Source organism: Kwoniella europaea, chromosome 1 (assembly GCF_036810445.1).
Source record: "Kwoniella europaea PYCC6329 chromosome 1, complete sequence".
Lineage (NCBI taxonomy): Eukaryota > Fungi > Basidiomycota > Tremellomycetes > Tremellales > Cryptococcaceae > Kwoniella > Kwoniella europaea.
The window spans coordinates 2,606,007-2,622,569 of record NC_089487.1 but is presented as its reverse complement, the minus strand read 5'-3'; the positions used below and the strand labels follow the sequence as shown (position 1 = coordinate 2,622,569).

The 16,563-nt window shown below is 44.4% G+C and overlaps 9 protein-coding genes across 9 annotated transcripts; 2 read left to right on the top strand and 7 right to left on the bottom strand.

The window, feature by feature from the left end:
* Nucleotides 1-13: 13 nt before the first annotated feature.
* Nucleotides 14-2,675, bottom strand: V865_000980 (uncharacterized protein; the record flags this gene model as incomplete). The annotated part of the gene is made up of 5 exons (XM_066224807.1): nucleotides 14-129; nucleotides 210-279; nucleotides 351-1,949; nucleotides 2,017-2,216; nucleotides 2,300-2,675. 5 exons carry the CDS (start codon nucleotides 2,673-2,675, stop codon nucleotides 14-16), a joined length of 2,361 nt encoding a protein of 786 aa, XP_066080904.1.
* Nucleotides 2,676-3,932: 1,257 nt separating this feature from the next.
* V865_000979 (uncharacterized protein) lies at nucleotides 3,933-5,580 on the bottom strand (the record flags this gene model as incomplete). The annotated part of the gene is made up of 6 exons (XM_066224806.1): nucleotides 3,933-4,545; nucleotides 4,615-4,692; nucleotides 4,764-4,794; nucleotides 4,904-5,122; nucleotides 5,267-5,437; nucleotides 5,511-5,580. The coding sequence occupies 6 exons, from the start codon at nucleotides 5,578-5,580 to the stop codon at nucleotides 3,933-3,935; spliced, it is 1,182 nt and encodes a 393-aa protein (XP_066080903.1).
* A 600-nt stretch (nucleotides 5,581-6,180) lies between these two features.
* Nucleotides 6,181-6,878, bottom strand: V865_000978 (uncharacterized protein; the record flags this gene model as incomplete). The annotated part of the gene is made up of 4 exons (XM_066224805.1): nucleotides 6,181-6,239; nucleotides 6,427-6,679; nucleotides 6,740-6,791; nucleotides 6,859-6,878. 4 exons carry the CDS (start codon nucleotides 6,876-6,878, stop codon nucleotides 6,181-6,183), a joined length of 384 nt encoding a protein of 127 aa, XP_066080902.1.
* Nucleotides 6,879-7,474: 596 nt separating this feature from the next.
* On the bottom strand, nucleotides 7,475-8,112 carry V865_000977 (uncharacterized protein; the record flags this gene model as incomplete). Its single annotated transcript, XM_066224804.1, has 4 exons — nucleotides 7,475-7,542; nucleotides 7,675-7,873; nucleotides 7,949-8,000; nucleotides 8,093-8,112. The coding sequence occupies 4 exons, from the start codon at nucleotides 8,110-8,112 to the stop codon at nucleotides 7,475-7,477; spliced, it is 339 nt and encodes a 112-aa protein (XP_066080901.1).
* A 583-nt stretch (nucleotides 8,113-8,695) lies between these two features.
* On the top strand, nucleotides 8,696-9,885 carry V865_000976 (isopentenyl-diphosphate delta-isomerase; the record flags this gene model as incomplete). Its single annotated transcript, XM_066224803.1, has 5 exons — nucleotides 8,696-8,858; nucleotides 8,937-9,131; nucleotides 9,239-9,376; nucleotides 9,469-9,582; nucleotides 9,725-9,885. 5 exons carry the CDS (start codon nucleotides 8,696-8,698, stop codon nucleotides 9,883-9,885), a joined length of 771 nt encoding a protein of 256 aa, XP_066080900.1.
* Nucleotides 9,886-10,208: 323 nt separating this feature from the next.
* On the bottom strand, nucleotides 10,209-11,718 carry V865_000975 (uncharacterized protein; the record flags this gene model as incomplete). The annotated part of the gene is made up of 4 exons (XM_066224802.1): nucleotides 10,209-10,317; nucleotides 10,395-10,487; nucleotides 10,599-10,847; nucleotides 10,994-11,718. 4 exons carry the CDS (start codon nucleotides 11,716-11,718, stop codon nucleotides 10,209-10,211), a joined length of 1,176 nt encoding a protein of 391 aa, XP_066080899.1.
* A 547-nt stretch (nucleotides 11,719-12,265) lies between these two features.
* V865_000974 (uncharacterized protein) lies at nucleotides 12,266-12,717 on the bottom strand (the record flags this gene model as incomplete). The annotated part of the gene is made up of 2 exons (XM_066224801.1): nucleotides 12,266-12,392; nucleotides 12,551-12,717. 2 exons carry the CDS (start codon nucleotides 12,715-12,717, stop codon nucleotides 12,266-12,268), a joined length of 294 nt encoding a protein of 97 aa, XP_066080898.1.
* Nucleotides 12,718-13,239: 522 nt separating this feature from the next.
* V865_000973 (uncharacterized protein) lies at nucleotides 13,240-14,182 on the top strand (the record flags this gene model as incomplete). Its single annotated transcript, XM_066224800.1, has 5 exons — nucleotides 13,240-13,323; nucleotides 13,481-13,490; nucleotides 13,803-13,872; nucleotides 13,982-14,096; nucleotides 14,162-14,182. The coding sequence occupies 5 exons, from the start codon at nucleotides 13,240-13,242 to the stop codon at nucleotides 14,180-14,182; spliced, it is 300 nt and encodes a 99-aa protein (XP_066080897.1).
* A 333-nt stretch (nucleotides 14,183-14,515) lies between these two features.
* V865_000972 (uncharacterized protein) lies at nucleotides 14,516-16,248 on the bottom strand (the record flags this gene model as incomplete). The annotated part of the gene is made up of 7 exons (XM_066224799.1): nucleotides 14,516-14,667; nucleotides 14,740-14,875; nucleotides 14,947-15,074; nucleotides 15,161-15,435; nucleotides 15,508-15,705; nucleotides 15,821-15,912; nucleotides 15,988-16,248. The coding sequence occupies 7 exons, from the start codon at nucleotides 16,246-16,248 to the stop codon at nucleotides 14,516-14,518; spliced, it is 1,242 nt and encodes a 413-aa protein (XP_066080896.1).
* Between the last annotated feature and the right edge of the window lie 315 nt (nucleotides 16,249-16,563).

Below are 16,563 nucleotides of genomic sequence, written 5' to 3'. Positions count from 1 at the left end.
AAGTAATAATGCACTAATCATTCGTCACACGATTTTTCATCCTCTCTATTCTAGCTTGATGATCATTTCCTCCTTCCCACTTGAACATCTGTTCCGCATCTTTAACCGTTATTTCCATACGTCCCGTACCTAACACATTAAAGAATAACGGTACACTCAGAGAGGGTACAAGGCCGATAGGAACAAAGAAAGAACACAAGTCGACTCACTATCATTACATGTCGCTTTAGATCGCATTTGATCACATAGATCATCAATCATCAAGTGGTCGACAACATGCTATTATGTACAAGAAAAATCAGGATCAGCAAATAAGCAATCATACATGTGTGTGCTGCGACTGAACTCACGTCATGTTTCATGCCGAATCTCAACCACAGATCACTGGGTTTAACGATCTTCCCATCGGTATCTACTACATGTACAATCTCCGAAGCGGACTTCGGTGGACCGAATGTACTGATACCAGGTGATAACGATCTATTACCGCCCATCATACAGCTTGCGAAGTGTGAAGCTTGAGCTTTCACAGGTGCAGCCGATGCACTAGACGTTGAAGGGTGCGACGAAGCGGATGAAGAGGAAACAGATTGTGGTGAATCGTAGGATGATCGATCGTTGACAGATACACTTGATTGAGGCGATTGGGCGTTGGACTCTGGTTGTGATTGAGATTGCGATTGTAAGGGTGAAGGTGACATGTTCAAGTAGTTAGTCGGGCTGAATGGATTATTGCCGCCGGACGAAGATGGTTGGGCCGAGTTGGTAAGGTTGAACAATTGCGATGGTGAATTACCACCGAATATCTGTTGCAATTGCACGTTGAAAGCGTCGTCTTGATTCATGTCCGTATCCAAATTGTTATTATTGTTTCCACTTCCAGTCAAAGAAGCCAAGAATTCATTGACGCTGTTATCGGTGATTTCATTCCAGTTGTTCATAGGATCGGTCACAGCTGCGACTTCAGAAGTCGGATCTCGGAATGCAAACCTGTTGAAGTCGTTGACTTGAGGTTGACTTTGAACGGGTTGAACAGATTGGACGGGTTGAACCTGAGCTTGAGATAGCTGCTGCTGCTGCTGTTGTGGTGCCTGGGTAGATTGAGGCAGACTATTAACAGGATTGGCGCCGAGAAGACCGAGAGGGTCCCACATGGATTCACCAGCATCGGCGAATGACATCAAAGCAGGTTGAGAGTTGAGCATGGTGAACGGAGTAGGGTTGACGTTATTGCCATACAATGCGGATGCAACTTGTTGGTTGTTATCATTCTTGTTTCCTTGAGACTGATCTTGCAACAATGCTTCAACACCTTGAGGGTATAGAGAAGCCCATAACGCGTTGATATCAGATTGATTGGAGGGCGATGAAGGAGCTACTGAAGAGCTGGAGCTTGTGCCGAATGACTGAAGTTGACTGCTTGATAGTGAGTCGCTTCGAGACTGGACTGGATTAGCGTTAGGTCGATTGATGCTGTTGTCGGTAGTGGTATTGGCATTGATGTTATTACCAAACAAGAACGCGTTGAAAGCGTTCGATTGTAGCAGATCAGGTTGAGGCTGCTGCTGCTGGCTACTGCTATCGGTAGTGTTGCCATTATTGCTGTTCATCGAGACCAACGATTCTGGAGAATCAACGTATCGACCATTGTTATTGAGTTGAGGAGCAGTGACATCATTGATGCTCTTCAGACCTTCATCAACTGAGCTGAGGGGTGGGGTAGGCGGTTTAGCAGTTTGAGGTCGGGGTATGGCGAATGGCGAAGTGCTATTGTTGTTGCTGTTGTTGGTTGTGCTGCTATTACCATTGACAGGCATCGAGAAGGTGAATGCGGATTGCTTGAGCGAGATGTTCTCTTCTTGCAATCGCTTCAAGATACCTCGAAGGTTTTCGTTCTCAACCGATGCTCCGTACGATTTAGCTTCCAGTTCGGCAACCTTCGCTTCAAGCTATGGGACGACCGCGATGGAAACATCAGCGTGAGGTGAATAGGAATGATGTGGATGAGTCGCTCACATCTTTCACCCTCGCCTCACGTCTTTCCCTGAAAGCTTTTTGAGCAGCTCTATTCTGTTCTTTTCTTCTCGCAGCTTTATTCGGTTCTTTACCTTCTCCACCATTCGACTTCCGTCCACCTTTCTTTCCCGAGGACTTGGTGGGTTTATCGTTATTGTGCATCCTCTTGTCCTCGTGTCCGGAAACCTCTGAATCGGAATCTACCGGGTCGAAGATGTCAACTTGAGATTATTCTCACACTTACAAAAGATGCACGAGAAGGAAAATGAAGAACACAACTGACCTTCTTCATCATCATCTTCAATCGAGTTGTTCCTATTCCTCGTGGTTTGTCCGACCTTTCTCTTATTCGCACCTGATCCACTGACTCTTCTATTACTGTTCAGTTGCCTCTCTGGACTGTCTTCTTCGTCTGACTCGTCAGATAGGGATAACGCTCTGTCGAGCTTATCTGGCGAGGCTGAAGGTTCCTTCGCTGATGGTGGGGTGTCCTCGGGCGTATCCCTTCCCGGTACAGGCATATTGTTGAAGAAGGCCGAAGGTGGAAGTGAGGTAGGATTGGCTAATGCATCTTTACCAGCTGTGGACGAATTGTCGGCCGAGAAGGTGTCGAGGTAGTTGAGAAACGCAGAAGTGTTGGGTGATAAGACGCTCTCCATTGTTGCTGCAGGTATTGAAATACTATATCAGATGGGTTCAAGGGGTTTGGAAACTGTCGTGTACTGAGTGGAAGTGTATTGACGATGACGCGATGCACAGTCAATGAAGGTTGAAAAGACTGGACTGTACGATGACCACCAATCAGTGGCCATATGATAGCTGAGAAGCGTTCACGTCAAATGACTGTTCACAATGACTTTAAATTGATGTGCAGTGATGAAGAAGCAATTGACCAGATAAAATGAGTGAATGATACGATGTCTGTGTTATTGATGATAACCAAAATGGGCGAATGAACGTGTGACAGAGTGGATCTGTTCGACTCGAGGTGGCGAAAGCGAAAGCGCCAGAAGAGGAAAAGTGTAGACGAGTTCCCGTTCCAGACTTGATATGGTGATCCCCGATGGGTTTCGGATGCTTTCTTTTGAATCTGTACTTGGATCTATCTAGTATGTATGTTAGGACGAGGAATGACGATGGTTGAGATTGCGAGTGGATGAGAATCCAGAAATGTTCTATGACAGAAGTGTATGATGGAATGTAACATGACCGAAACCAAGTACGTATTACAAAATTGAGTAGATGAGCCCATATGGGTTTGTAATGTTGTACTACCAATTTTAAGATTTCGTACCATGAGACTAAGCGTAACTTGCCCGTTCACCGCAATGAGTAACCGCACAGGCATACTTGCTGAAAGCTAAAACAAAGGAAAAATAAAGGTGCTGAGTAAGCTCAACTTCTTGTGATAACGAAATACAAAATATCCTTTTTGGGGAATTGGTAGTTTCACCACGTTACCACCGCATGTTAAGGCACAAGTCGACGGGGGACGCCGAGGTGATTCATGGATCCATGCATCTCGTCTGTCACTTACAACCTGTAGCTTAGTGCACTTAATTCGGATAACCATATCCCATCGCAGAGCAAAATGGACTCCATTTCACAAAGAGTGTGCTTCCAAAAGAACGACATCGAGACCGAACACAATTGGACAGTGCCACGGGGAGCAGCTAATCTATCAGCAAGGGCGAGAAAATGTTGATCCTCATCCAGTCAAGAAAGCATGGATGGCTCTTGTGAATTGAAATTGACAAACGACCAAGACGTCTTGATGTTGTATACATCATCAAAACAGAACATATGACTAGGAACCTACGGACTGACATACTTTCTTACCACTAGACAAAAGACAAAAGACAAGAACAGACAAAGAGTGATTCCGACTTGTACAGCTACATCTCAAGATGACCGACTCAATAATCAAAATACAGACCATTTCCCACCAACTGACCTTCTTCAGCCAGCGCTTCATTCAAGATCTTGGCCAACCTCAACCCAGCCATCGCTAACAGCCTCTCTACCACTTTCTGTCTACCAATTTCACCTAGGTATTTATCCGTATCTAACTCTATGAGTGGATGATCGTTATTCTTATATTCCTTAGGCCAGGCAATCTCACAATTCAGCGAATGAATATCTTTAGACCAAGTATAAGGACATGCGGGGAAGGTAGTCTGGTTCACACCCTTGAGTTTGAGGTTAGTTGGATGTAAGGCTATAGCTTGATCTTCGAATCCCTCTGTTTCCCTTGTAGGTATAGGGTATCTCACTTCTGTCAGAGCAGAGAGAGATCCTGGAAGAAGGGAAAGGACGATTGATGAAGCTGTCCTGAAATATTCTTTGATCAGTGCTGGAGTAGAAGGTGGGATGTCGGTATGGATTGAATGGGGGAATGGATCTCCTTCAAGGGGACATTCCAACCATGATTCCAAGTTTGGACGCCACCATTCTCGGATACCTTCCCAGACTATCCAGCGGACGTAGGGGTCGAATATCGCTCCGAGGAGGTTGGACTCGATTTGTTTGCTAAAATCAATACAAAAGAGGGAGTCAGTATGAATATCGGATGTGACATATAAACATGCACAGAGTCACCTTGGTAGAGGACTGGTATAATTGGACAGCTCTCTTATATTCTTAGTGATGATTCCACCATCCCAAACTGAATGAAGGCTATAGAGTGAAAATGAATGAATTAGCTTGATCATCGAGAAGTAAGACACTGAGAGCCATTTTACACTCACTTTCGTTGTCGTCCTTCAAATCTGAATTGAGCTATGTTCATCCAGATTCATCAGCTTATTCTCTCAACCACAAAGAAATACCTTGCAAATGCGAAATGGTATATATGAAAAGATCCCATGATGTAAAGCCCCACACTCACCTCCATTCCCACCTTTATCTCTCCCTGTCAGATGCAAGGGTTGATGCATATCCCCTACGAAATGAACCAAGAACCTCAACGGTATATCACTCTCTCTTCCGGCTTTACCATCCATGATGGTTCTGGTGAAATTTTGGATCGCAGTGACTACATTAACATCTTCGTTGGCCCATCCATGTTCGCCGAACGCACATCTTTCAGGTGGGAAGTCATCGATACCTTTATCCAAGATCCAAGAGGTCATTAGCATCGAGTTTGACGCATGTAGCTAATAATGAAAGTAGGTGTATGATGACTGGAATCACAGCATTGATGGGGATTGTGTACAAGTTGTTAAACGTATTTCGATTTAGATACACTCACCATTGATATAATGCATTGGCGCAGTATTCCTATACCTATTCCTAACCTGATCAGCCCAAGCGGCTATAGGAGCCAGATGACAGTTCGCCTCGGCAGGTAAGATGTCGCAGAGTTTCTGACGGGTAGATGGGTGTAAGTGGATTTGAGCGATGGTAGCTACCATCTCATGGCCTATTCGGGTACCACAGTGATCAGTGTCCGAGTGACTGCTGGTATAATAGCGAGAATTAGGATGACTACGTACCTGCTGCTCCCCATGATAGGACTGTAGGTAAGACCGAAGCTACTCCGAGAAAAAGACAAAGGGATCTCATACTGATCAGGTCAAGTCGATGATGTCGTGGATGTATGTATCGTCAACTTAGCAGCTCTGTATATGTATGTATTCCAGCTCGAGGTGATGATCAAGAAAGTATGTATGTGTGATAATTGATAGAGTGATCGTATGTCCTCTCTTGATTGTATGTATCGAAATGAATTGAATGTGCAGGCTTGTTCAGTGACTCCTTTGATGTCATTGATGGTGGATTGATTTGATATTTGATCCGGTTATAGCGTAAATCCATTCGGTTCCCTTAATCGCTTGCGCCCTGATACCCCAGCTTTCAACCGATCAAGCAATGGAGGATGACTCTCTTCAATACTTCATCTCTTTCTTTGCAGCACCTCATGCTTTGATGATCATTAGCTACTTGCTTTGGTCGATAGTATCAATGGACTGATCGGCGATCAACAAAGTACTGTACTTTCAAATTGAAGACACGTGCATTTTCATTTTATTTCTTATAACCATCAATCACTATAAATCTGATACACGATCGATTACTACTTTTACCATTTGCTTTCATTCAGTTGCTACCAGAAAACATCGATGCACTAGGACAAGTAAGGGGTAATTTATCAGACTCCTGTGTTTACATGTTCTTGCTCATTCGGGAAGTTTGCGATTGTTGTTGACCTTTGTTCATTGGGTCTATTGATCATCACAGCAAGGTGTCAGCTGTTCTATGCGATCTTGTGTGGAAGCAAAACGAAGCGAATAATCAGAATTACAGTAGATCTGATTGTTTTGGGTGATGGCCGATACCGGAATCACCGAATCATGATGACTAGAGGAAGATGTAGCTCAGATGAGAGATTACGAGTACCGTTTCACTCACGATCAGCAGCAACAACTTCATGGTTTAAAGGAGCCAAATCGGTCGATTCGATCAATCCAGGTTCGGCCTCACAGGAATCATGAGGGTGTTTAAATGGATTGTGAGGTTGTCCAGGCTCATGGTCATGTTCGCGTCTATGACCATGACCATGGCTACGGTCGTACCCGCTTTCCATGGCTGCACCTGAATGACCAGACATATTGGCCGAGGTAGCGAATTGGTCTTCTCTTCGACCGGTTGAAGAGGTTGATGTCTTAGCACCCAAACGGAAACGCTTTCAGCTTGAGACGAGATAAGGTAGAGTCTCGCTCACATTTTGGATACCGGGTTGAGAACCTTGGGCACCAGTAGGAAGCATTGAAGTGCTACGTCACCAAATCCAGTTAGTCGACGGTTGCGCAAGGATCAGAGAAGGTGGTGGGGTATACTTACTCGTTAAGAGGTGAAGACATTGTCAGATTGAGTTGTCAAGATATTGATATATATATTCAGATATTTTATCTGGATTGTATGGAACAAGAGAGGAAGAAGACCTAGACAGCGTCAAATCAGGTAGTCTTATATATCATCAGTCTTCAGCCATGGAGTGGATCCCCAACTGCGAGTATCTGAGTATACTATCATCATGGCGTATGGCCTACATACATCTTTCTCTTTTGTGCAGAATCCTTCCATTCCATTCCATATGACATTTTACAGAGTGACCTCATATTGACTCATCGTGTGAAAGACTATGCCAATCGAAGGAAGACCATCTAACTCTACATCTGCATACATGCAAATAGAGATAATCCAGACAGGAGTGCCTGACACCTCATACAGAGTTGTGGTAGTCGTACACCCACACACTGATCTTATGACCTTGACTTGTTCATATGATCTATTGTAAGTCGATGACTCTGGCTTCTAATCCCGCTTTAGTCTATGGTACGGGATTTTGCTTCGCGCAATGTGGAAATACAGCATCGTGGCTGATTTGTATTCGTCTAAAATACATCTCGGGAGTTGGACTATAAGCTACAATCTGGATTTGATCTTGACTCGCTATCTATTTCTCTCCGACAACAGCGTTGTAAGCATCTTTCGCTAGGCTAGTAGCCTGGGAGATCAAACCGGCTACGGAAGCGCATCATGAAGCAAGGTCAGCTCTGCTTTGTGATGAAAGCGGAAATTGGGCATGTGTATCTTGCGTAGTAGACGGGTAGAGGCTCTGAATTGTTTCATGATCGCTGAGAGGACGATACTCACGATCGGCAGCTACCTTCTCATCACCCAACGGAGCCAACTCGGTAGATTCGATAACACCCGGTTTACCCTCTACCACATCCTTTGCATCTTTCGAGATGGTATGTTCGTAACCACTTTCAGTGGGTACACCTGAGTGTCCACTTAGTTGACCGCCTGTCGCAAACACGTCGTCGGATTGAGCGGTAGAAGAGGTTGATACCTAGAATACCCCTCGTTAGACAGATGTATCTAGTAGTATCAGAAAGTCACAGTGGATTACAAGGGCTCAACGCACATTTTGGATACCTGGTGCTACGCCTTGAGCACCTGTTGGGTGAACGGAAGTACTATGTTACAGGCCAAAGAGATCAGCATATTCAATGCAGACTACTGTCCGTCGGATGTCGAGTGATAAACCCATGAGAGGAACGCCACTCACTCGTTAAGAGCTGAGGACATATTCTTTAGAATCAATGTTACTTGTCTTGTCTTAAAATCGAAAGTTGTTTTGCCTAGTTCTATCTTTGGGCAATTTTTCGTATTTCTTCGTGCGAAGTGAAAGGTAGAGTCAAGATGGAAACCCCACAAAATGCATGTGCCCATATATACCTTGATGGTTTGCGCAGTGTGGAAATCTTCCTCCTTATCTCTGACCTCATACCCATCAATCACGCTGTGTATTGCAACTGGTCACTCTCACTTGCAAAGTTACTCTGACTCACACTTGTTACTGATAACAACGGAACGGACCTTATGACGTCGGTGGAGCCAACAAAACTGTTTGATAAGGAAGAGTTACACGTCATACATATGTGTGCCATGATAACGGAAGTATTCCTATCACCCACTGAAGCGCGTCTTTGCAGGAATTCGTCGAACGATGTTGTTGATAAAAGTCAGAATCAAAGAATTCAGAAATTCAACCTACCTTACCACGTACTCTATCTTGTAATTATCCATCTGATCTTCCCAAGGCCCCCAACCCCCGTCTCTCTCACTTACACACACGCTCTTTACAGACTCATACCCACTCGTCATTAAAATGGCCACCGCCGTCACCGAGACCATCCCTCCTTCCCTCCCTTCCACCACCAACACGATCAGTCTAGATACCTATGACGAAGAGCAGGTGAGGTTGATGGAAGAGAGATGTATATTGGTGGATGAGAATGATAAAGCCTATGGAGAGGACAGTAAGAAGACGTGTGAGTTAATCTCCTCCCTGAAATGTCTCCCTCCTCAACGCAATGTGATGAATACTGACTACTCACTCTTTGGTGTAGGCCATCTGATGTCCAATATAAATACTGGTCTCCTCCATCGAGCATTCTCAGTCTTCCTCTTCAGACCTACAGACGGTAGATTGTTATTACAGAAACGAGCCGATGAGAAGATCACTTTCCCCTCGATGTGGACTAATACTTGTTGTTCCCATCCTCTGAGTATCAAAGCTGAGTTGGTAGAGGAGAATCAGTCAGGTGAGTTCTCGTCACCAGACCTGACTTTAAGGAAGAAGACCTCAATAATATGTGGACTAAGAGATACGATCGCTGACTTGTGCATCAATTTCAATCGAAATTGATAGGTGTCAAATCAGCAGCTATCCGAAAACTCCCTCAGGAGCTCGGTATACCGTCCTCTCAATTGAAATCTGAAGATTTCATTTACCTGACTAAGATACATTATTTGGCACCTAGTGATGGACTATGGGGTGAACACGAGAGTCAGTAACGAACCCCTTTCCTCTCGAATCACACCTGTCACATAACCTCACACATGAGGGACTTGAGCTGATATGAGGTTTGTCTATTATAGTCGACTATATCCTCTTCTCCACCATTGATGTCGACCTGAACTTGAATCCGAACGAAGTGAGCGATGCCAAGTATGTATCGAAAGATGAATTGGAGGCTATGTTCTCAGATTCCGGTGAGTAATATCTATCCACCTCACCCAGAATCAGTTCTCAATTCCGATACATCATATATATATATATACAGCTGCCTTGCAAATTTCATCATCAACCTTTTTCCCGATGCCGATGCTCATGCTGATGCATTGCTCTCTTTAGACAACTCTTTCACACCATGGTTCAAACTCATTGCCCGTGATCTCCTTTACCCATGGTGGGATGAGATGCTCTCGAAATCGAAAGACCAAGGATTGAATGGAGTAGACGCTAAAGTATTGGCCAATGGACCTAAAGTCGGTGAATTGATCAAGATGCTCTGATAGTTGCTCATCTGCGTCTTTGCTTTCGATTTTGGACATTTTTGGCGTTTCATTCATTCATTTGTACAATTTCGTTCTTTTCCGGTCCTTATCATCCATATCGATACCAGTGCCATATATACGATTTAGGTTATGCTCTGATTAATATGCATTATACATTATATTCATGTCTAGTTGTCTATTATTCCTTCCTTCGGATAATGTGCCTTGATCAAACTGTCTACATATTTATATCTAATTTACAACAACAGGTACATACTTTAATGATTGGATAAGATCTCGCGAGTACTGCCCAGATTTCAACAGCATGATCGATCGAATTGCTATACAGTGCTCAAAACTCCCCTTCCCCTCCTAGCGTCCCAAATCGTACTTCTATCCTTCCTCCAATCCAATCCTCTACTTTCCAACCAATCAATCGCAGCGGTACTACTACTCAGACAGTTGAACCAGACTTTTCGTTCCTTGAGAAATCACTTTCAAGCATGTATGCCAAATGACGGTGGAACAAGGGGAAGATCAGACCGTAGGAGGTTGACAAGGAGATAAATTGCGATACGGCGTGAGAGGGCGTCGAGGGGTAATTACAAAATAGAGCGGGGCTATAAAATCATACCAACATTAGCATAGGTACAGATTGACAGTTCCCCTATTAGGCACAGCATGGGTTATGTGAGAAGAAAACATCTGAGAGATTGAACGCTTGTACTCACTTGGCTAATAATCCTCTAGCAGCCATCACACCTTTGACACCTGTCTTTTCCCTCATAGTCACCACATCCTCATAACTCCATATATCCCCATTACCCGTACATGGTACTTCGCCTTTGACAGTTTCCACTGCGAATTTGATTCCTTCTAGGTTGACGGGGTCGGTAGATGGTTGATGGCGCGTACGACCGTGTATTGATAGATAAGATATACCGGCTGAAAGTGCATTACGAATGAGTGTTTCGGTTTGTCTAGTAGGTACAACAAATCAGCACAAAGAACTCATGGTAAATTCATCATATATCACCTATGGCTAAACTCAACTGCACATTCTACTTTTGTCAAATGTGGGGTGTAGAGTGTAGAGTGTAGAGTGTAGACGGTAGAATGGACTCACTTCTGATCAGGATCTATCCTAATTTTTATACTAACACTCCAACCCCAACCCATCCTCTGCCTCACTCCTCTGACCATATCCCTTACCAATTCCGGTTTCCTCAACAGTGCACATCCTATTCCCTCATTATATGCCCATCGTTGGGGACATCCACAGTTCAGATCTATTCCATCTACATAGGGCGATATGAGCTCCGCAGCGTCCGCAAGGGATTTGGCATTGGGAGAAGCGAATTGGGCGATCAGATTTCCTCGAACTAAAACTGAATCACGATTTGGTGCAGTAGGGCTTGGAGGTAACCTGTCTTTCGTGTTGGATGGTGGCCGGTAGTAAGTTATAAGCTCGTCGGCCGAGTGGGATGAACAATCATCGTCTGGATGATTAACTCTGACCGCCTCCTTTCCTTTTCCATTTCCTTTAGAGCTAGAGCCAGAGCTAGGGGTCATCCAGTAAACACCCCGTTCCTCAGAGGAAGTAGAGAAATCTGATACTCTTGCTATCTGAGCTCTTGAGAATTCCTCGGCGAGCATCATAGGTGTGTGAGTGATGTGGGTCTCATAAAGCGATGTTAAGTGTCGAAAGGGGAGTTTCGAGCATCTCACCAAAGGAGCGAGAACATTGGGCTCATAGTGTTCTAGTAGCTCTGATGGGGGGAGGTGAAGTGGTGCGGGAAGGTCGGAGTATAGTTGGGATTCGGATGCGTCGGGGTCGGAGTGGATGGACATGGTGGATGGAGAGAGAGAGAGAAGAGACTGGGGTGATTGATGGTATATGAACTGATAGAAGAGCGAGAACAAGAGGAAGGAAATTTCAATATTTTGGATTCGACTTAGACATGATCGAAGTGGAGGCGAATTGTCAATTGCGGATTGTCACCTGGTCACGAATGCATCGGACCGTCGGTACACTGGAAGGATATGTCATCAAACGAAGCTGAAGGAGACTGAACAAATGAACATCCCAAAAATGAGAAGTGCATGCTTTGAATGTCATGATGATACTATATATCGATGCCCAAATGATCCTATGATTATACAATGAATATACGTCGTCCTGCTCCAGCCGACCTAGCCCTACTGGTCTTTTCCATTCCTTCCATTCCAGCCCAGCCGAAGTCGATCTCCATACATACTAAGACTACCTTCGAGCTTCCTTGCTGTTGATCCGATCAAGCGTTCACATGATATGAAGATGGTGATTTAAGGGATCAAGGAGGGAGAAAATATAGTCAGTGTCGCTTCAAATGTTACCATGTATAGTTGAACTTGTGACTCACTCTAACAAAGCTTTCGCTTCGTTCACTTTCCCCGCCAAATAAGGTGATCCACCTCTATCAGGATGGTTCGCCAACATCAATCGTCTATGGGCATCTTTCAGTCGATTGGACGTTATTGGGTCTCTACGGTAGAAATCACAGCATGTCAGAATGGTCCATACAACTTCTTCATCTAAGATATTTGAAGGAGATAGACGACAGCCTCCTTGAGACTTGATTCTATATGATTATCTTGATATTGAATGACTAGGCCAAACCTGAAAAAGGAATAAGTCACTCACCTCAATCCCAACACCTGTAGTGCCTCGGCTTTATCCATCTTCGCCTTGAAACCGCCTCTCAGAAATTTATCTGCCCCACTTGCGGACGCTCTGAACATCTGATATCCCACTCTCCCTGCTAGACCGGCTCCGAGGAGACTCAGTCCTATGACTGTTGCTGATGCCATTGTGCTTTAGTTGGACAACTTGTGTGGAAGAATGTCAAGGTGAAGAGACGTAAAGCGTATTTATCGAGGTGAGCTTGCCTGGAGATTACGATGTTGCTGAGCTATATGGTGTGAAGTGTCCGCTATGTGCTTGTTCTAGTGATTGGTTCGGTGCTATATGTCACTTGTTGCTTCGTGGTGAGCGGCAACTGGGTTATAATCATCGTATGCATCTATGTGTCCAATATTTCCAACAACATCATCCTTCTAATCTCGGGGAAAAAAGGTTCCGTCACTCTTCGGCAGATGCCACATGAATCCAAATTGCCGCGAATAAAACGCCGCCCAGCGAAACTGCCACCAAAGCGACAAATTTCAACTTTGTACCCACTCACGACCCCTCCCCTCTCTACCCTCGTGCTCGTGCTCACTACCAGACAAATTCAACATTTCATCAAACCAACGAAATCTTCTTTCTTCTCCATCCTTCAAAAAACCTTCTCACTTTTACCCGTATAAACCAACAAAAAAAGCAGAGACAAGATGGCTCCCGTCAAGAAATCCAAGTCTGCCAAAGCTTCCGAATCTATCAACACTAGATTACAACTTGTTGTCAAGTCTGGAAAGGTGGGTTCATAGTCTTGCTTCAAACCGAGTGTAGACAAGGAGACGGGGAGAAGAAGAGGAATGAATAGGATACGATAGACGAAAGATTTAGAGAAAGAAGGGAATGATCATGAGAATAATAGGAATGATAACTGATAGTATTATTTCCAAATAATAGTACACCCTCGGTTACAAGCGGTAAATGTGAGTGAACCTGTCCATCCAAAGACGTAGAGGTCTGGGCGAGAGAGGCGCTCTCAAAGGTCGGAGACTGGAGCCCATAAGGCTGAGAAGGTTCTCCTTGCTGACGATTTTGTGTAATCTTTTTTGTTCTATTGCTCTACCTTTAATCGTTCATCGAATGTCGAATTTTCCGCATACTCACTTCCTACTGACCATCCCATGATGCGTTCTTGGATGGACATCGGCATTATCCTGACACCAATACCAACACCAATCTATCGATACCGGGTGTACATCAATCAATTGCCAATCATTAGCCAAGCTCATCTTGATCTCCAAGAACTGCCCCCCCATCCGAAAATCCGAGCTCGAATACTACGCTATGTTGTGAGTTAAACCATCCCTTTCTATCACACTTCAAACTATCTTGCGATACAGTGCAAACTACTTTCTTTAAATAATACAATGCTCATTCGTATCATATGAATTGTTTCAGGTCAAAAACCAACGTTCACCACTACGACGGTTCAAACGTTGATCTCGGTACCGCCGCCGGTAAACTCTACAGAGTCGGTGTTATGTCCATCCAAGACGCTGGGGACTCTGACCTTGTGAGTTGTCTGCTTTAGGCTTCTGAGAGCATGGTCGACTGACTTGTTGGGTCTGTTACAAATAGCTCCAAGTCGAGACCGCTTAAACGTGATGCTTAACCTTAACTATGATCATTTGGTTTATGCATTGTATTTATACGGGTACATTCACAGGATGTGGACACTTTGCAAGTGGATCGGAGCGAACAATTGACAGCAGATGGCATGAACATGCATGAGCAAGAAGCATACTATACTACAAAGTGTGTAAGGGATGGCGTTAAGATTTCGTATGGAGATCATTAGAGTTGGCTAGTTGGTGAACAAACTTATCGGGTAAAGATAGAGCTATACTCTAGGAGTGGTCATGTTCTATGATACCATTCCAACGAGGTCCAGCACTTCCTGCTATTTGGGCTGGGAATCCTCTCTTTCCTCATCTACAACCGCCTTCTTTTGGTAATCCGCATAATCCTCACTTCCGTCCCTTTATCCAGAGCCGAATCCCAGAATGTAGGACGACCTTCAATGTCATCCTCGTTCTCGTTCATGGGAGGTACCTCGATGAAACTGACTTGGAGATGATGATATCCTACAAGTCTCCCATCAGCCTCGTCTCTTCGATCTATCCGTTGAGCGTCGAGCATACGAGAAGGATACATACCACAGGTAATCAAAAATTTATCGAACGTCTCCTGATTCCTCACCGTCGCCGAGATAATAGCCTGGTTCTGGCCATCATCATCGAGCAAGACGTCAATTGCATTTACCAGAGGGGGTACTAAGTCTGGATCGTATATCTAAGATGCAGTGTTGAGATCAGCTTGGCTCCAGCATCTACAAGATAGAAGGAACAACGACAAAAACATACGACATCAGCAGCTACTATCGTCCTTCTTTCCTCTACCAATTTCGACCATATACTCGGTCTTTCTTCAGGGAGCAACGATGCGTCTGTCCAATCTAAAGCTTTGACAGATACCCGGTCACCGATTGAATCTATGTTAGGCATAGATGAAATGGTAAATCGAAATCAGTTTTTAGTGAAACGATCAACTAAAGTTGATAGATGATGAATTACTCACTAAGCTCCACATTGCACTTCAACCTCCCCAGCGGAGTTCTACTCTCACCGTTCTGTTCGTGATGTTGCTCTATGTCAATCTCATCGGCTGGATTTGCGTCCGACTCGACACCTAGATCCGTTGAAATGACATCCGGACCCAGCTGAGCGCACAAGATCGATAAAAAACCCGTCCCAGCTCCCAGTTCCAGTACACCCCTGTAAAACAACTCGCTATCGCAGAAGATCAAATGTGGGTGTCGAAGGATATGATGAGCTAGATGAAGGGCTGCTGTCCTGAGGAGAGTTCACAAGTTCTTTTAGATTCAATTCGATTCGGTCGGGCTGGTCCAACTCGACTCAACTCACCAAGTTCTCAATCCAGTGGTTCCTCCTTGAATCGCAATTTGTTCTTCCAAAAGTACAATCTTATCTTCATCTATATCTCTGTCTCCATCTATACGATCTTCGAAATTGTGATCGTTGCTGTTGCTGTTGGTGTCCTTCAATGGATAATTTGGTGAATGAAGTTTATCATATATGAATGTCCGATAAGTTGTTTTCGGTCTGGTATTATCATCATCAGAAGTCAGCGGCCCATTTCTATGTTCAACATACGCTCTATCGTCATAGATGACGACGACAACGACTTCAGACAATCCAGATGTATGGCTTCACTCACCCACTCGATGAAGGTCCAGCTTCACCGTTGGCGTTGGCGTTATTGGTAACCATCAAATCAGTTAAAAGATCGTAAAACCTCTCGTCAATTTCCTATCAATATTCGCATAATGTTTCAGCTAATTGAGTCATGCCACATCTAGTCATAGTAATCACAGTATGACTGACCAGCTCGTCTCGTTCTTCCTCTGAGAAATCCAACTGCGATTCCAACTCTTTCAGTCCAATCTCCATACTCTCCACCACCCTTCTCCAGAACTTCCGCCTATACTCATTTTCAGGCTGATAACTCTCCCCTAACAACTTATCTATCAGATATATCTGTGACTGCGGGTCGGCAAGGAGAGAAGGATCAGGGAATGAGATGAGGTAGAGCGGGTAGAGGGATAAGTACTGTCGACGAAGAATCTCGAGCGTCGTTAAAGTCATGTTTCCTTTTTCTGGATTAAGTTTTTCGAAGATAACTGAATGTCAGAATCGGAGTGATAGGGATCGACCTGACCAGAGTTGGTTCCCTGCGTTCAGTCCGGGTCTTCGAAGTGGGTCTGGTCGTGCGTGGGTCAGTACTTCCTATCTCATGGAGAAAGAAGCAACGTCAGAGTATAGATACAACTTTCGAAATTATCCAAATTGAAAACAACCAGTGGACGAGTCAAGTGGAGGTAGGATTATTTATACATTTTGTACATGTTTTCATATCAAGCATGCTATACTCTTGTAATTCAGTTCTACTCCTACCTGAGG